The 19,751-nt window shown below is 41.6% G+C and overlaps 1 protein-coding gene across 2 annotated transcripts in view; it reads left to right on the top strand.

The window, feature by feature from the left end:
- The first annotated feature begins 14,703 nt into the window (after nt 1–14,703).
- The window catches only part of BMPER (BMP binding endothelial regulator), a 235,566-nt gene continuing 230,518 nt past the window's right edge, over nt 14,704–19,751 (top strand). The window contains exons 1-2 of one of the 2 annotated variants that reach the window (XM_074379842.1): nt 14,704–14,976; nt 15,998–16,083. In XM_074379842.1, coding sequence (XP_074235943.1) covers nt 14,844–14,976; nt 15,998–16,083 — 219 coding nt within the window. In that variant the 5' untranslated portion in view covers nt 14,704–14,843. The remainder of the gene's footprint in view (nt 14,977–15,997; nt 16,084–19,751) is intronic. The other variant, XM_010341296.3, reaches the window with a different exon arrangement.

The raw sequence follows: 19,751 nt of genomic DNA, 5'->3' as shown, positions 1-19,751 counted from the left end.
ACCAGCTTTCATTATGACCATTCTGATTCTACCACTGTCTGGGGAAGAAGAAAACTTGCTCCCGGAGTGGAAAACGGGGGCAGGAATTGCCTTGTTTCTGTACAACCTTAACAAAATTGCTGCAATTTTTAGGGAAGACTAGCCAAGCACAGGAATTCCTTTGCCTGAAGAAAAATCCACAAGAGAAGCTGAGTTATCTGTGATGAAGGAATCAGGCTAAGTTGAGTTACCTTAATAGCCCCCTAGCCCGGGTTGTCTATCTCTGCCAGGTGAGCTCTCCCTGCAGCCCAGAGTGTGGGACCAGCTTTTGGCCTGGCCCCAGGCTGCGATTCTCCTTTTTTAAAATTCTAGGATCTACCAAGACCCTCCTCCTCTTCTGATCTTCATATTCTTTCTTTAAATATGTTAATGTTCTCTCCTCAGGTCTCTGCCTCTCGGTCTTCTTGAGGGGATTTTTTATGCATGGCCCCTATAGAGTTGAAGGCTCAGAGGGTCACCTGGTTGCCCTATTTCCAAGTTCGGATGAGGGTTGTAGGCAGAGGGTCCCACTTTTGCGCCTGAGACATGTCTAACAGGGTTTTAAAGCCTACATTCTTGAATTGTGTTAAATTCAGGTCTAGACCCCAAAATAATCATGTTGTCATACTAAAACCTATTGGATTGAATCATTGGAAATTGCTAATATTCAACTTTTTTTTTTTTTTTTTACAAATATGGTAGATTCATATGACTCTACCTAATACTACAAAATGTTTTGAGACATCAATGTAGAAATATTGAAAGACCTTTAATATTTTTGTTATGTTTCATGTCCCCTAATGCTTTTCCCTGTACCCTACATACCTGTACTAAGGCTACACATCCTCACACACAAACACACACACACATGACTTATTCTTCTGGGACCTTATAGAGTTAAGAAGTCAGAAGACAACAAGGTGACACGTTTGCATGAATGAAAGGCTCAGGAAGTTCTACTCACAACAGTCCCATGCTTTGTTCAGGATATCCACCCCACCTCAGCTCCACACTCCCACTTCCAAGCTCTGCCAGAAATCATGTTATTAGCTCCAAAGCCATGAAGGCAACATCATGCAACAGGCCTGGTGGCAGGCTGCCTGCTTATGGAACAAGCCCCAACTTTGAGTCACGGAGATCTGGCTTCTGCATTTGATTTGATTATTTCTTGGTGGGTGATCTTGGGCAAATTACTTCACCACAGTGTATTTCGGTTTTCTTATATGTAAGATAGGGATGGATAAGAATATCTACTTTATAGAGTTGAGGAGGCCAAATGAGATAATGTATGTAAAGTGCTTAAAATGGTGCCTTGGGCACTCCAAACTAATGTGAGAGCAAGAAAATTGAATTTCCTAATTCCTGGACCTTCTAGCCTCTATATCAACCCATATCACACATGGCTGCTTAACTTGGAGAGACATGTGGCCTAGGACAGTGGGTGCCTTCGTGGTAGGCAGTTAGGTGAGTGAGTCATTGCTGGCCGGGCCTCTGTTGCTTTGGGAATGGTAACTTGCAACTCAAGAGGCACAGAAGTAGTGTTGTAGCATTAGTTACGTTTGGACTGTTCCCTCAGGGTAGTTAGAATTTAGACGTTTCCTAGAGGCCAGGACAGTCTCACTACATTTTCTGCCATGATGGAAATATGCAAAACTCTGCACTATGCAAAATGCAGCTACTGAGCACTTAAAATGTGTCTAGTGTGGTGGAGGAGAGAATTTAAAATTTAATTTTAATGTATGCAGTCACGTGTGGCTATTGGTTAGAGCACTGGCCATTTCAAGACTAGGCAGAGGAACAGCAAAAGTGAATCATAAGAGCAGAATGTCCTCGGACAGACATGGGGCAGCTGCAGGTGATTTAGCTTGGCTGAAGCATAGGCTGGGGGAAGGCAATGGGAGAGAGATGTGAGGCCAGTTCTATCAGCTTAAAGGATTTAAATGCTGTTTTCTAGGTAAGGGGAGCTACAGAGGGTTTGTGAGCAAGGAAGTTACACCATGTGGCTCTACTTTAGAGTGGTTAATCTAACAGGAGGCAGGAGAATGGGGTTTCTCTGATGGGACCATATACAAGCTGGAAAGGGAAACACTTAGACGTCTTACTACAAGAACCCAGGTGGAGCTCTCACTGTGTGTTGGGCATCGTGCAAACAGCTCTACTTGGTTTACTGTTGGTTGTGCCCTAAAGTAAGCACAAAAATAAAAATCTGAATCAAATCTGTTAGATTGGCAAAGCCCATAAAAAATGTATTTACCTTCACTATACCTGTTTTAGATCTCCTGGGGGGAAGAAAGGAAAGCCAGCTTCCTCTGGCAGTGAAATGAAGTAGATGACAGAGCTGACACCTAGATCAGGCCTTGGTGTTAATCTGAACGGATGTGGCTTTTCTCATGGCTTGATAGACGCTTTTTTCTTTCCGCATGCATTTCTGAATGAGACCCCCTACTTTGTTTCCAGACCCAAAGCCTTCTACCTTTTTACTGCCTTGATGAAAGCCCACGTGACACTATTGCGAACTCATTAGCTTGATTATTTGTGGACTGGTAGAGTAATTGTCTGCATTTGAGGAACTCTCCAGAAAGGTAGAGATATATTTTCTCTTCGAGATCTCTTCAATTTACAGGCAATTACATGATGGCTTCCTATCCCCGATCCCCTTTTATAATCTTCCCTTGAGAGGCACTTCAAGAATCAGGTTGCCTTGCTTACTGTTTGAGTTTGGGCACGTTACTGACATACTACCTGCTCACGGCCTGATTTTAAAGACTTGGTGACTTAAGATACCCAAAGTGCTTAGAACTGTGCAAGACATTTACTGTATATAGGTTTCTAATTATTATTGCTAGCCAGCAATTATTTGTATACATGCCTTGACCTACCAGTCTGCAGTGGGGTAGGGGTAGGAGTATTCTAGGGTGGAAAGAAGCAGCAACTATCAGAGACCATTCTACAATACTTGGGTGTGAATCTAAAGAAATTGGTGGCCCAGTACTGCGGCTCAAGCTTGTAATTCCAGTGCTTTGGGAGGCTGAGGTTGGAGGATTACTTGAGCCCAGGAATTCCAGGCTGCAGTGAGCTAAGATTGCACCACTGCACTCCAGTTTGGGCGACAGCTGGGAGACCAGCCATACAAATGCTAAAAAAAATGCAGAGAAATTAAGCTGGAAGGGAAGGGGAGAGGATATCCTTCCAGGAATTGGAAAGCACAGTTTTTATCTGCGTGGGAGCAAAATTTGCACGTTCAGGCAGATGACCTGGGCTTAACCACTATCAGGGGCGCAGCCTGAGTTGCTGCAACAGGCTCTGTGCTTTGCGGTCCCAGTGCTGCCACCTACAGGGTCTGCGAGGCAGAGCGCGCTGCCCTCGTGTCGAGTCTGGGTGCTGGGCAGGAAGAGCAGGACTAATAGGCTCCTCACACCAGCCGTGCTGTTAGCTCCTTTCTCTCACAGGCTTTGAATGCATCCGCCCCTAGACACGACAGTTCTGGAACACATTTCTAAACATTATTTCTATAAGGCAGGAATAAAGAAAGACAAAGTTCCACAGCCAGAAGAGAAAGTGCACATTGACATGTCATGTCTCCACGTGCTGGGTGATGAGTTAGTGGTTTGGCATATGTTATGACATTGAGTCCACACAATAGATATCATCAATATTGTCATCCACGCTGCAAGGGAGGTTAAAGAATCCAATACGCAATTGTTTAGAGCCTGGGCCACTCAAATTCTGAGGCCCGCGTATGTCAGACCTGACTTAAATTATTTTTTTATCTTTCCTAAGTATAAAAGCACATATAATTGAGTGGACTGAATATGGTCTTTGCACATGGTAAATGCCACTTACATTGACCTATTGCTTTAAAAGCTGAGACACTTCTAATGAAGATGTTTTAGCAGAAATATTCACATACATAAGCGAGTCAGCTTCTTCTATGCCAGGGCCTAAATCTTTGTCCATTACTATATTATTTTTTTATTTATTCAAGCCAATGAATAAATTAGTGTTGGCGATCAAAGTACCAAACAAGGTGCCCTTTCTGGCTTTTACTAACTCAAACTCCCTAGTAATTAATCGACGTCTGGTCACACTTGTACCACGAATTGACATCCGGCAGTAGTAGCAGTGCTTCTCAAGCTTTAAAGTACACACCAATAACCCAGGAATCTTGGGTTAAAATGTAGATTTGGATTCAGCCAGTCTGGAATGAGGTCTGAGATTCTGCAATCTCTCCAGTGATGTAGATGCAGCTGGTTCAGGAACCACACTTTGAGCTTCAAGGAGCTAGAAGATCTTAAAGTTTTTGTGAATCATCAAAATAAATTGTAATTGCTTTGCATATTAACTAACTATGCAAGCAATTAAATTAGAATGTATTATTAACTCTATTCTATTGTTTTCTAATCTTTGAAAATCAGTAAACTATATACTCCACCTGCATATGTTCATTGGAACACTATTCTTGATAGCAAAGACATGGAATCAACCTAAATGCCGATCGATGATAGACTAGATAAAGAAAATGTGGCACATATACACCATGGAATACTGTGCAGCCATAAACAAGAATGAGATCGTGTCCTTTGTAGGGACCTGGATCAAGCTGGAGGCCATTATCCTTAGCACAGTAGCAGAGTGACAGAAAAGCAAATACCGCATGTTTTCACTTGTAAGTGGGAGCTAAATGATGAGAACACATGGACGACTAGATGGGAACAACACACAAAGGGGCCTATTGGAGGTTGGAGGGTGGGATCAGGAAAAATAACTAATGAGTACTAGGCTTAATACCTGGGTGATGAAATAATCTGTACAGCAAACCCCCATGACATAAGTTCACCTATGTAACAAAACTGCACGTGTACCCTTGAACTTAAAAGTGAAAATAAAACAACCTTTTTTTTTTTTTTTAGCCTATTAGGACATTAAAGTTACCAGAATATTATATTCTTTCACTTAGGCTGGATTACCAAGTGTTGTCTTTAGAAACTCTGTGACCTGAAGAAATTTTGCCTTTAATCAAAGGGTAATTTAGCCACCATGAGAATTACTTTCCAAATTATAAGGAAAAGTAATGACTATACTAACAAGAAGTTGTCAGAATTAAACTTTCCACTTTTTCAGGTTTTTCAAGCCCATTCTTTTGCCCCTGAGGGAATTAACTGCACAGAAGAATAGAGGAGGAGACCCTACTGCCCACTTTAAAACCATGACTGGCAATCCCGTATCACCTAGATCTTGGGGGCTTATTAATATTTATACTCATCAGTCTCCAGATGTTCAAGGGCAAAAAGTAACACATTTACAGATGATAAAGAACAAACACTTATTATGATGCCCAAAGAACAAAGCTATTGGCAGCAGTGAAGAATAAAGTAACCCACAAATAGGCTGCTATTTACTTGTTTGTTTTGTCTGGGGCTTATTTAATTGCATCTGTTTGCACTACAGTAGCTAATGCCCAGCCATTATTTCCATCATAAACCTCACTGGGGATGAGAAATGCAATAAAATGAGATTCTTCTCTTGAAATTGTTTTCTTCCTCCATCAATCAAAATATTCAGCATATGTGTTGGGTTCTCCCCAACTCCTTTCTATTTACACACATAAAATACATATATTTAAGTGGTTAAAGGCCATTTTATAAACATAAATGGCTGCCCCATTGTTTCAAAGAATACAATGTCTCAAATTAAAGAAGTGGAATCTGTGGAACTTTAATGTGAACAAAATAAACGTATGGCAATGGGAATAAAGTGCCTGCATGAATGCAGTAGTTTTCAATAAATGTGAATGTATTGAATTGAACGCCCTTAGGATTAATGACTAGGTCTGCCTAGCAAAGACTGACATGGCCTGTGAAGACAAAAGCAGGCTCCAGCATGGAGAAAGAGGCTGCTGACATCTATGCCCTGTGATCTCAGGGATCCAGCAAGGCCAGCCTTTCCTGCTCTCTTTCTTCCTCTGCAGTTCTCACTCGTGCCTGAAAAATGTCTACATATAACTTTAGTCCTTTAGGTGAAGGCATTGCTTAAAACAGGTGCTGTAGTACCTAGATGTTGCCTGTATGATTTTGCAATATTTTTATTGTCAATAATATCTATGCTGACCAACACTTACTCAGGGTCACCCCATGTGGCAGACTTCAGCAGAGAGGAGAAGGTACTTTCTCTTCAATTCAAATTTTGAAAAGCCAGTGGGAGAGCCGAGATCACATTCCAAATCCTGGAACAATAAATGTGGTCAGAGAGATGAGAGGCTGCGATTGGCCCAGGATGGACCTTTTGACATCTGTGTTTGCTGGAAGTGTGTTTGGGAATGGGGAATATAATGATTGGCAGAGCTCACTAAAATTCTGAGGAATATTTCCCAAAGAAGGTGTTGTTTCTTCTGGAAAAAAAAATTATATACACCACAGCTTTGGGCGAGTTCTTGATTTATTTGAAATTCAGTAGGATTGTGTGTAAATGAAGAAGGTGGATTAGATGCTTTTTGAGGGTTCTTTAATACCTAAAAGTCTCTAGTTTTGTTATGTTCGAAAATATAGCAATGTATAAAATAATTTCATATTCATCCCTGAGAAGCAAGCAGAGGTGATACTATTTCATCCTAGTATATGGGAAAATTGAGGCTCACAAAGTTAATTAACTGGCCTCAAATCATTAGAATGTCAAGTGGCAGAATTAGGACTAGATATTAAGTCACTGGATTAGTTCCAAAGAATTCTCTTTGAATGCTTCCCACATTAGTGAAATTAGTTTTATTCATTCCTTAATGACCATTCACTAATCCAACTGGTGGTAAGCTGCTATAAAGTAAGCCAGGGTTGATGAGATAGTTTTGATAAGTTAAATCTTGGGCATTTGAATTTATTATTTTGCTTCATTCTGAGGTATTCTGTAGTTGTTCATTAATGTGATGTTTTTCTAATGGGAGATACTGTAAAGCATGGCTTGGGTAAGAAAAAGCTACTCAGAATTCAAGTTGAAGAAGACTGCTTTAGGAAAAGATTGAGGTAAAACACGGGAGGAACTGATTATGACCTTCCAGCTCCCAGACACTTGAAATTGTACCACAAAGCTGATAGTGGTCAAATAAGTCACTGTTGTTTGTTTTAGGATTTCTCTAAATAAATATTTATAATACACAATAAATGAAACCTAGAAAAGTCAATGGGATGTGTTTTATTTTTAACAAGACTTACTTTAATTGTACATTCTTTTATCTACAAACATCTGTTAAGATAACTAAGAAACAGCTTAGAGGTCCTAATGGTTAACTTTCTTTTTTTTATGCTACATTATACAAGTTTAGCATCAAAAATATTAAGTCCAAGAGAGAAAACAATCTTTAATTAAGAATTACAAAAAATACGTGCCTTTGATCTGCTAATTAGTGAATTTATTCTTAAGGAAATAAATATAAATATTAGAAAGATGTTCACTAAAGAATCTTTTATAGTAGTAAAAAGTTGAAAGTGACCTAGGTGGGAGATTACTGAAGAGGATTATAGTACCTTCATAGCATAGAATATATAGTTGTTAAAAATGATACTGTCAAAGGTAGAACCTTTCACCATAGCTTAACCAATAAAAGCATGAGTTCTGGAATTAGCCTACCTGGTTTCTGATTCTACCTCAACCAATTCCCCACTGTGTGACCTTGGACAATTTCTTACCTTTTGTGTTTAACTTTGCTTGTATGTTTGGTGGGGCTGATGATTGTACCTACCTCATAGACATGTTCGTGAGATGAGGTGATGTATGTAAACGGCTTAGCACAAGGCCACACACAATAATAAGGTTATAAAACAGGAGAATGTTTAGTTTTTGCTAATCTGTATTTCCAACTTTTTGGCCAAATGATAATATGTTAGCTTGGTAGCAAAGAAGAAAATATAAAGGTTTTTTATTTAAACATGTTTTTAAAAAATTAATTATGATAAAATGTATGTCTCATAATATTTGCCATCTTAACTGTTTTTAAGTGTACAATTAGTACTGTTAAATACCTTCGCATGACTGTGCAACAAATTTCCGTAACTCTTTTCATTTTGCAAAACTAAAACTATGCCCATTAAACAGCTCCTCATTCCTCCCTCCCTCCAGTGCCTGGCAATGACCATTCTTCTTTTTGTCTCTGAATTTGCTACTCTAGGTGCCTCACATAAGTGAAATCACATAGTATTTGTCTTTTTGTGATTTGTTTATTTCACTTAGCATAATGTCCTTAAGTTTCATCCATGTGGTAGCATGTGCCAGAATTTTCTTCCTTTTTAAGGCTGAATAATATTTCATAGTATATATGCATATTGTTCACTCATTCATTCCTTGATGGGGACACTTGGGCCACTCCCACATTTCGGTTACTGTGAATAATGCCGTTGTGAACATGGTTGTACAGATATCTAAAAGTTGTTTTTATAAAAATAAAGAATATTGGAAGTTCCCCTAAATTTTTTAAGATAGATGTAAATTACATAAGATACTTATATCTTGGTAAGATCTTTTTCTTGCCTCTGAAAGTGCTTGAAACATTAATAAATACAAAAATATGTTAATTAATTAACACATGTAGCTATCTACTGAGCACTTATTCCTTGTCTTTGGTATGTGCTAATTATTTTAGAAGATTTCAGGTTTAGCTGTAAGTAAAACACACACACACACACATGCACGCACACACACGCAGACACACCATGCACCACACACACGCGCACACACACACACACACACACACACACACGAACATACAGAAAGTAACAAGCGTTAAAACAAGGTAGGTGTTACTTTCTCCCCCCTCACATTCAGGAAAGCCGGAGGCATCGGCTCAGGCTCCCATTGCACTCCATAGTGTCAGAATCTAATCTCATTTCTTGCTCTGCCATTTCCCAGAGGCGTTTTTCCCAAGGTATCTGCAGGGGACAAGATTTTGCTGGAGGCTTACTTACATTATCATGTCTGTATTCCAGCCATCAGATGGAGGAAGAGAAGAAAGAGCATGTACTGCCTTTAATGGCATTTCTCCATTTCTATTCCATTGGCTAAAAGTTAGTCATGGGATCATTACTACCTGTAAGAAAGACTGAGGAAAGTGCTCTTTATTGCTGAGAGCCGTATACATTGCACAAATTGGGGGGCTCTATCTTGAGAAAGAAGGAAAGAATAGATGTTGGGAGACAGCCAGGAGTTTCTGCCAGAGCAGCCATACATGTTAAATAGCAACCTGATAGTATACATCCCCATGTAAGTAAAGTTGAACTCTTTCTAAGTCTATAGATAATCTTGAATAATAATTCTGCAGTAACGGTAATTTTTCTCTCCTCTGTTGATGTTTACTCTAATGAGATCAACTTAAAGTCTTGAAGCAGGAGAACTTGAAGTAGGAGAGCTAGTGAAACCTGGGGAAGAATAGGACTGAGGCATCAGCATAACATTCTGGTATCCTGGGTTGGTCCTGAGATCTCCTTGGCCGTCCCTCACTTCCGATAGATGGGGCTGCAGCTTTGGCGCCAGTGAAGCTGGTGATTAGATAAGCTTGTTTAGGGGGAATGACTTCTGGATGAAATGTGGAGAAGAGAACTCTTTTTCAAAGATCAGTTTCTATGAATTGGCAACACCAGTGCCTCCCTGGCAATGAAGTCAAATTTATGTCTGATTTGTATAGCTTCCTATATCAAAATGACTGATATATTCAGCATGTCCCTGAGGATGAATCAGCACACAGAAATATTTTGGATGTCGTGATGGATATTGTCAAAATCTTTGTTTTAACTATGCAACTTCGTTTCATTTTAATTGTATAACTAGAGAATTGTGACACTCAAAACCAGTTAGTTTGGCTCAGGGACATTTAAATGAGTGAGTACTGTGTGAAACAGCAAACGTTACTCCATTATGCGCAGCATACTGCTGTCCTTTAAGCAGGGATTGGGATGGTCATGGCCAGGGAAAGAGTGAAGGGGGCTTTTGAAGGGGGCTTTATTTATTATGATATTAATTTCGTTGAAAACCTAGTGATTTTGTTATTTTGATGCAACTGTGTTTAAAAATGTCAGTTTCCTATCATCCTCATTAAAATGCCCTGCTTTAGAACTAGATAAACTCTGTAATGAGTACAATTATATGAAAATAATCTTAAGGCTACAAAGAATGAAGAAACATGATTAAGTAAGAAAAGATCAGGCTAATGATTAATAATTTAATTTTAATGATGATGATTTATATAAATTATACAATATCATGGGTATAATGCTTTTATCACTGTCTCCATTGCCTCCTATCCCCTCCAAAAAATGTCATTTCGGAGTCTCTCATTTTTTGCAATGGCATTAAAATCCTAGGCAGAATCTAGAATCCTTCTCATCAGTCTCAACGGTGCCTACCCCTCTCTGAAACTAAGCTAACCTGTAGCAAAGCCTAGAAGAGAGTGCAGTTCTTCAACATTTTAGCTGAGTGACCTCAGAATAAATTCAGTTTAACCAGTGAGCTAAGTTGTGGTCTGCTTTTTATGGCGTTACAACTTGTATTCTTGGTATCAGTTTAGTTCAATAAATATTTGAGTACTTATTTCACCAACTCCATAATTTTAATTTACATCATATCTAAAATATTCAGTGGTCCTTTCCTACAATTCTTATGACTCATAATCCAAGAAGGCAAAACATTTATAGTGGAAAACATCATGATCAGTGAGCCAGACGAACCCTGTTTAAATGGACTATGCCATTAACTAGTTGTGTGACCCTGGGCAAGTCATTCACCCCTTAGCCTTCAGATTTCTCACTTTTAAAGTGAAAGAGCAGGGAATTGGTTTATTTGATTTCTAAGATCTCCAGTGCTCTAAATAAATAGTTAAAAGTAGCATTTCAGCTTTCAACCCAAGTGCAATCATATAGCCATTGCTAAAGAGGTTAAGAAATAATGATGCATTTGTAGAATCCACGCCAACACCTTCAAACACACGAAGGTGGAAATGGTGCTCTCTAGTGTTATACTGACCACATGTTCAGATTGCTGAATACACCTGCAGAAATAAATTTCCATTTGAAAGAAATACAGTCTGGTTGTCTCAAAGAAAAATTAGACACTCTATGGTAGATTTCCTGTAGGTCACCTGGGAGGGAATCCTTGACATATCACCTGTACGTTTCTCCTTATCTCCCAGCCTCCCAACAGCTCCAGCTCAGTGGGCAGATGGGGCCAACAGAATTCCTGTTCCCTGTTCTCTTTGTAAACCCTGAGTTTCTCCGCTGCTAATCCCTGCGGTGTGCAGACTGCCCTTCCCTCACTAGAGCCTCCCCCTTCATTCAAAACTCAGTTTCCAATGCCACCTCCTCCAGGAAGCTTAATCTCCTCTTGGAAACTTCCATGACATATTATCTTCTCTACTTACATTTACTTCTACCTTTTATCGTATTCATTATAAACAGTTTATCTGCCTTACTAGACTATAAGATCCTTGGTAGCATAATCCTTTATCTTTATCAAGTCTAAATGCCTGCCTAGTCTTGTGCCCTTTTTAAGGTGTAACTTTCTCAAGTTTATGGAATACCTTGCACCCTGCCCTAATGGTAGGTATCACAATCTCTTTACTCTGTTTCCTTTAGGAAAGGTCTATTTATTTCCATTTTTAGGAAGCTGGATGGATGTGATTTCTCTGGAAGTATCTTTCAGACTTGAATCCATGTGACTAAGTTGTACATTCAGTTGGATTTTTCAGTGAGAATTTAGCATCATAGTTTTGAGAAGAGATGAAGAAAGTTGCTCTTACTGAAGACCTGGCCCCTTCTAATCTGATTAGGTTTCATGGTTTATTTTCCAGAGAAAGAGATGAGACAGAGTTTTGTCTAACTCAGACTGGGACAGGCCCAGAGTTAAATATCGGTCTTTGTGCCCCACCACCTCCTTTCCCTTGAAAGATGTCATAAGCAGACCCAAACACATTTTTTTTCCCCCTCATTTTGATTTCAGCCAAGGTCATTTTGGGATTTGGATAGTACCACCATTTAGTTAAACTGTGAAGGCAGATCTATGTGCTTTTCAGTGCAGGCATTCTCTTTTCTTTTTGACCCCAGAACATCTCTGTTTTGTGTAGACAGAGACCAGTTGGCAGCTGATAGACTGTCGATTGAAGGGGTGGTGGCAGCAGTAGATACAGGGGAAAACATCCTGATAAGGCCTTGGAGAGAAGGCTGCTCTTTTGGAAGTAGGGCCCATTTGCCAAGAAGGCAGCAAGGGAAATCGCTGGTGGCAGAGGATTATAACAAACAGGAAGAGGAGACAGATTTGCCAAAGGCCTCTGTGCATCTTTCCCATTCGCAAACTTTCAGGCAGATGAAAATGTTTTTAAGGTGGTTTTGGGATTTGCACCTACAGGGAGAGTTCCAGCGTACTCTAATGCACCATGCTGCACATTATGGAAATTCCACACACAGCTAGATTCTGTCGTAAAGAAATTTGTCATGCGAATTCTGATGATGTATCGCTGGTGCCAGGGAAGGAAGGCATATCAAAGTAATTCAGGCACACTCTTCAAATGTCTTGCAAATTCATAGCGTACATTTATCCAAATCTACAGCTAAGGCAACGAAAGGTCTCCCAGCTTCCTTATTATTCAGCTTCCCATAATTAAATTATGATAAACAACTTTATCTAAAAGCCTCATCCAGGGACAACCTTTTTAGATAGAGGAGTTAGTGGTTTCGATTGTACTTATCTGCAGCAATAAAGGTTTTTATTTATTTGATTTTTAATTCTAATTTTATTTATTTTATTTTGTAATGAGTCCCTGGGAAGTAAGTCTGGATTTAGAGATTTTTTTTCTTTTTGTATATTATCTTAATGATTAGTAAATACATTAAACACACTGGTTTCCGAGAAGCTGACTGGCCACGGCTTTATTTGGGTAGTGGGGAGGGGGAAAGGAAACACACATCACCCTTCTTCTCTTTTAATTTAAAATTTACAGGAATAATCTATTTTGAGAGGGATATGGAGCATGCTAAGCTAATGACAGCTTTCCCTTCTCCTGTTTTTCCCACGTCAGAGTAACGTGCTCGGATCAGCTCCTCCGTGTCTCGATGAATGCTGCACTAATTAAGTTTAGCCTCCAAATCACTCGGAAAAAAAACGAATAAAATAAACAGTCAACAAGGCGGGGAGGGTTACGGCGAAGCTAGATTAAACCTGTCAGCAAACAGACTCATTTATTTTCAAAGCTATAGTTTCCACAATGGAAACAACCCACTTTGCCTGGAGACCCTTAGGTCCGTTCCGCGGGGACCCGATTTCAATTTTGGACTGAGGAAGTCGGTGGTCCACCGTGAGCTCAAGGACAGCTAGCTGATCGTCAGGTCCCAACACTTGCCAAGCGTCCCTCACTCCCACCCCGCGCCTTGGTACTTTGGCTACAAAAACTATCTCTGCGATTGCACGCCTTTTGGGCAGAGGGTGCCACTGCGTGGGCAGGAGGCGGCGATTCAGCAGGGGGATCGTAGGAGCGGACTCCTCGGGGCCCAGTGCTGCAGAGGCGAGAGGGCGCAGCCGGGCTGAGGGGGCGACCGAGCTCGGAGCTGCAGAGGCCGCCGCGCCGCGGCCCCAGCCGGAGATTAGCAGAGAGGCGGGGGTCCCTCCCTCTTTCGAGGGTGAATGAACGCTTAGTCAAACACCACCTCCCCGCCCCGGCCCGCCGGAGATTGGAAGGGAGGAGTCTCGGAGCGACTGTTCTTCTTTTAAGGGCTAAAGGCGTTTGCCTGTGTACGTTTTTTAATCGACCTTTTGTGTCCTTTCAACTTCGGTCATCCCAAGTGTCAGGACGCGCAGACAGATCAGCACAAAACACGGATCTCTAAGGCCACTCGCCCCGCTGACCGCTCAGCCCCTTGAGTTCGCTGTCGCGCCCCAGCCAGAGGGAAGCAAAGCAGGGCGTGAAAAGTTGAGAAAGCCCTACTGCCCCGGGTGTGTCGCTCCCTCCCAAAGCTGGGGCACCCAGGAGCAAGCAGGGTGGCGAGGCGTCCCGGCGTCCCGTTTGCGGCTCCCCCGCAGGGTTGGGGCACCCGGGCCTGAGCGCTAGCGCTGCGGCATCCCTCGGGCTTCCCAGAAAGGGAGGAGACGCCGCGCTCGCCGGGCGGTGGAGACGCGCCTTCACTGCTCTGGTCTGCCCCGGGCTGTGGCCTCCCTGGTGGGGCTGAGGAACTGGACTCCGGGCCCAGAGGGTTCCCGCTGTAGCGATCGAGCAGTCACTCCCGCGCCCGGGCGCCCCCAGCGGGTTCCGGCAGGCGCCCGGTGCGCCCCAGTCTCTCGCGGCTGAGCTAGCGCGCGCCGGGAGCGCCGAGACCCGGCGGGGCCTGCAGGAGGTGGGGAGTGCAGGAGTGGGGGGCACTACCGCAGCGACAGCGACAGCCCCGGGGGCCGTAGCTGCAGCCCGGGCGGCGGCTGAGCGGCAGTGCGCAGTCGGCAGCGCTGCGGCTCCTCTCGGTCTATCTCCCGCTGCCGCAACACCCCCTCCTCCCGGGGGCGTAGAGTGGCTGACTGCTAAGCCACTGCAAGCAACTCCCCCCCGCCCCCCCCCAAAAAAAAGCCGCATCGGAGAAGCCTGGCCGCAGGACCCCTCCTCCCCGGGAGCCCCCCACCCCTCGCCTATCCCGCCGCCCTCCCTCACACCCCCCCGTCCCCTCCGCCCCCCAGCTCCCGGGTGCCCGCCTCCCTCCTTCTCCGACTGTCTCCCCACACGCCGGCTGAGAGCCCTTTTTGACTGCGAGCGGCGGCAGCGGAGCAGAGGCGGCGGCGCGGGACCTGCAGTCGCCCGGGATTCCCTCCAGGTGACGATGCTCTGGTTCTCCGGCGTCGGCGCTCTGGCTGAGCGTCCCTGCCGGCGCTCGCCTGGGATTACCTGCTGCGTCTTGCTGCTGCTCAATTGCTCGGGGGTCCCCATGTCTCTGGCTTCCTCCTTTTTGACAGGTAGGGGAGGGGGCGGGAGGGACCGTCCCTCCGGGACGCCGGTTTGGTACCTCGGAGAGATGGTGCTGGCTGGCCCGGGGAATGGGGGGGTGGGGAGGGCTTACCTTGGTGCTTGCCCTGTGCTTGGTCGATGGGGGATGAAGTGCAGCCCCGGAAGGGCTGGGAGGACCGGGAAGACTGGGAGTCGGTGAAGAGGTTGTCGGCTGAGAGGCTGTTGCTTTCAATGTAGTAATAATAGACATTCTTCCATGTGAATTTGAAAAATTATTTATTTTGAGTATTTTCCTCAACTTTTATTTTAATCTTTCTCTCCCTCTGTAGAACTCAGGGAAAAAAATTGTGCAGTTTTCTGCACATCCTCCTCTCTCATCTATGGGGTTCCATTATGAATGTAAAGAAACTATCATTTAAAAAGGGCGCTAATAGCCAGATATAATAATTATATATTTTCAGGCAGGTGAAGACCTCAGCTGCTGTTCTGAAGGACATACTTTACTGACACCTGGTGCAGAAAAGAAAATATAGAGTCAATTTCTCAGAGAGGGGGAAAGAGGGTTGCGTTTCACAAAGTGATTTCAACCTAAGACAATGCAAGACAGGTCCATAGGAAGGCCTGTTCATTGACACAGTTCTGATTTTTGGTCAATTTAAAATCTGCCCTAATGTCCAATTTAAGCTTTTTTATTTTATTTTTTCATATGGGGCTGTGTGTCTTCATAAAGGAGGCGTGTTATTAAAAATCCAGTGAAATACTTGGAATTGTGCTTAAACCATCTGAGAACAGATAATCTATCAGTATATCATAGTCTTTTCTTTTTTAACCCTGTTTAAATAAAATTATTGAAATTGGAGTTTTGGGGCAGGGGATTTTCTTTGGTGAATTTAATAATTTAAACCATATTAAGAATTTCTGAAGTTCAGGTAGAGGTTTCAAAAAGGATTCGTGTAAAAATTTAAATGTTGAAATCATGGTACTAAGCTAACTTTAAATGAAACATTTTTTTTCCCCCCTGAATTTCAGGTTCTGTTGCAAAATGTGAAAATGAAGGAGAAGTCCTCCAGATTCCATTTATCACGGACAACCCTTGCATAATGTGTATCTGCTTGGTAAGTGTGGAGATCAGGCAATATGAACTCAATTGCTCTCTCTGATAAGGTGAATCCATTAAATGTGATAATATAACCAGATCTCACAAATTGTCTTTAGTCATTACAAAACTACACATAACTGTACATACTTTGTGAGTTGAGTCCAGTTAATTTCTGAGTTTTATGGACTTTGGCAATTTCCATGTCATCCAACTGGAAATTCCTATTTTTGACATCATCCTTATAAATTTATATCCTTAGAAGTAAATTTCAGATAGGCATTGTATGACATCTCCTTGAAAATTACAGTTTGTAATGTCTGTTTCCAGTAATGATTACTACAACCACATCCTCGAAACCACCAAACTTTCTGCGTTGGTTCTGTCATCTGTGCTCCGCAGGAAAATGATGAGATAAGATTTAAGTATGAAGTTCAGGAATAAGGTATGCAACAAAGGGAAGGAGCCACAAAAAACAAACATGAGGACAGGATGTAATTCTGGATTTATTTCTTGGGTTTCTTTGCCTGTTATACCCTAAACTCTCAAGCACAGTCTTCATTTCCAATTTGAAAGCATGAGTCAGAAAGGACAATTCCATCCTTCATAGAGAATGACCCTTAGCTGTCAGCTGCTTAGTTAACACTATCAGTGGTTAGCAGACTAAAAAACTAATCTGTGTCCCTTTATTTTAGTTTAATAGTTAATGATAAGTCTAATAAGTAACCACTTGGGGGAGATTAAGTAATGTGAATAAGAATTTCTGAAATGAAATATAGACCTACAAGAGAAACATTTTTGCTTAAGAGTGTTTTACATGCCAATCACTTTTAGCAAAATTTGTTTAGAAACTACGCATTACAAAACCCTGTTGGAAATACATTAAGGCAGTCACATGCAAAGCACAAAAATGATAGAAGACTACTTGTTAGTAGGTCAGCACACTGTGTGGAACTGGAGAAGGGATTCATCTCTGTTTAGGCAAAAGCCAAGCCATCTGGGTTCACACTACCTAAACTTTTTCATGACAAGAGTTGAGTCAATGTTTTGAAGTGATAAATGGGTGAAGGTAAATGGCTGTATCATACGATTATCAGGTTCAGAAGACTAAGGTTCAGAATGCTAATGAAATCAGCAGAAACAAGTAAAAATGCACTGCGTTTGCTGACACAATAAATATTGCTGCCTAATAAAACAGAGCTGTGAGAGGGTGTATTGCGATTGCACCTAATGGGCTACTGTGTTCGTTAATGATCTTTTACTAAATAATTGGTTGAAAAGAAGCTTTGAGTTTAAATTTCGACTCCGTTGTAGATTCACAAATGCAGTGTCTGTGTGTTTAATCTTCCTTTTTAAGTTTTCTTATCTGTAGAATGTGAGTGAATTTTTTATCTTAATCTGTTAAGATTTCAGAAGAAATTACCCTGACCAAGTAATATGTAAATGTTCTGAGAGCTTCACATATAAAAATGTTTTTTCTCTTCAGCAATATTACTACTTATAAAGTTCACGTATGTAGTTTGAGTTTCGTAAGTTGTTCCCAAATAACATTACGAGAAATTCTCCCCACAGCATTCCGCCTTTTGAGTACTCCTACTCCAGCTAAAAATAGTACGTTTCTAGGAAAGTGGAGACTTAGTGATAAGATAGATGCTCGAGTCCTGCAGTTCCGAAGGTAAAGAGTAAATCTGAAAGGATGCATCAGTTGGAATTCAAGTGGGAATGATATTTATTTCAGAAAAATGTCGATTAAGTTTAGAAGGGCAGTAGGTTCATTTATGTCTTTAACATTTAAGTAACAATTGTAGGTATCTGTTTTGGGTGAGTGCTGTCCGAAATCCTTTCTAAATATGTAATATCAGGACTTTGGCTATTGGCTTCACCCGTTACAGAGCTTCACTGGCTGAAAGGCTCAGTGATATGTTATCATGACCTTTGCAGGGGTTTAGAATTATGGGGCCCAAGTTGTCACGGTCATTACTGCTTCCCAAACATTTATAATGCCTTGGTAAAATTGAGTAAGAATAGATAGATAACCATTTATTTCTTTGTATAACACTCTTGTACATTTCCACAAACTCACTGCAGTTCGTGGATTTCAAAGAACTCTAGACAGGCAGGAAGCTACTTGGCATTTTTTGTACCTAGGCTGGAAGGTAGACCTATTTAGCAGATTGATAATATTAGCAATGGTAAACATTCATGTTTACTATTTTTATTTTATTTTATTTTTACTTGTAGAGCCTTATCTAAGCCTGCATTAGTTCATTTCATCTTCGCAAAAATCCTTTGAGGGCTTTTATTTTTATTTTACAGATGAGAAAACTGAGGCTTAGAGGGCTAGGTAGCTTGCAAAGGTTGCATTTGAGTAAATAGTGGAGCTGAAACTATCTCGTGTTTTTCTGCCTCTAGAATACATGCCTATCTATAACCGTAAGAAATAGCCTATTTGTTGAGTTAAAGACGTGTGAAAGTAAGGAGAAAATATAAAGAACGTCCAAATTATTTTACCGTTCGGTGTTCCTTGGGTTATTTTATTTTTTCTTTTGAGTCTTTCAGGAGTTCGGTTCATTGACATTTGTTAATCGCATTAAATGAAAGGAAAATCTCGTTATGATTTCAGTTGACCTGCAGGGAGCGTTAGTGGTGAGCTGGTTTTATGTATGTACATTAAGAGGGTATGTAGTAGTCTCAACTGTACTTTGAATAAAGAAAATAGTCATATTTAGTTTGTGTTGGTCCAGCCTTTTGGCAGAAAGATACCTAAGGCTGAGTATAAGCTCGTATCTTATTTCATAACATGTACTAAAAGAATGAAAGAAAGAAAGAAAAAGCTAATGTCAACATATGCTTAAAAAAGATGTAAAATGTTACAGTTGGGAGGAAATAGGTGGCACACAGTCCTGTATATAATTACAGAGTAAAAGCTTGAAAAACCCCACAAAAATCAACTTACCTGATTTAAACTTTTAAGCTGTGAATTGTTTCAAAGGTTGGAGTGAGCTCATTTCTGTGCAGGTTCTGAGGATGACAGTAGGAGCAGTGGCCACGGTCAGCAGAGCTGAATAATTTTATTCTCATTTATCATCCTCTGCATAGACCCGAGCATCTTGCCAGAACCAGTCCCGATCCAAGAATAACTGGTTTGTTAGCTGGTGATGGAATCTCGTTTTAAAGTGTGTGGCCCAAAAAGCTTCAGTTCATCTATTTAAGGGGGAAGGTGAGAAGTTGGATCATGGTCCTAAAATTGAGGGAACTGGGTAGGCAGTTTAGGTTAAACTGCATGTACTTTATTGTTTAGTTAGAAAGCAAAGCATAACTTTCCCCCACCTTACAAAATGGTCTTTTATGGAGCCAAGGAAGGGAGGCCAGCACTTAATACTGTTTTTGTATGATATTTTTCCCCGTTTTCTTGCTAGCATTTTTTTTCCCATAATGCCTAGGAAAACACACTGGTGCCTGTCCTGGAGGACAGCTGATAGGGGAGCCAGCCATACCTAGATAAAATGAAGCTGAAGCCATTCTCTGATCTTTGGGACGTCCCCAGGTCCACTGAGTGCACATGAGAGGTGGTGCTCCTACTTCTCAGCCTTTTCCACCTAACTGTAGACTAGGAGGACATGGCGGGAGCCAGTGAGCTGGGCCCAGCACTGGAAACCTGAGAAAACTTTGGAGACTGGGACTCAG

This window comes from Saimiri boliviensis, chromosome 10 (genome assembly GCF_048565385.1).
Source record: "Saimiri boliviensis isolate mSaiBol1 chromosome 10, mSaiBol1.pri, whole genome shotgun sequence".
In the NCBI taxonomy this organism is placed as follows: domain Eukaryota; kingdom Metazoa; phylum Chordata; class Mammalia; order Primates; family Cebidae; genus Saimiri; species Saimiri boliviensis.
Note: the sequence above shows the minus strand (reverse complement) of the source record. Positions and strands in the feature narration are given on the sequence as shown.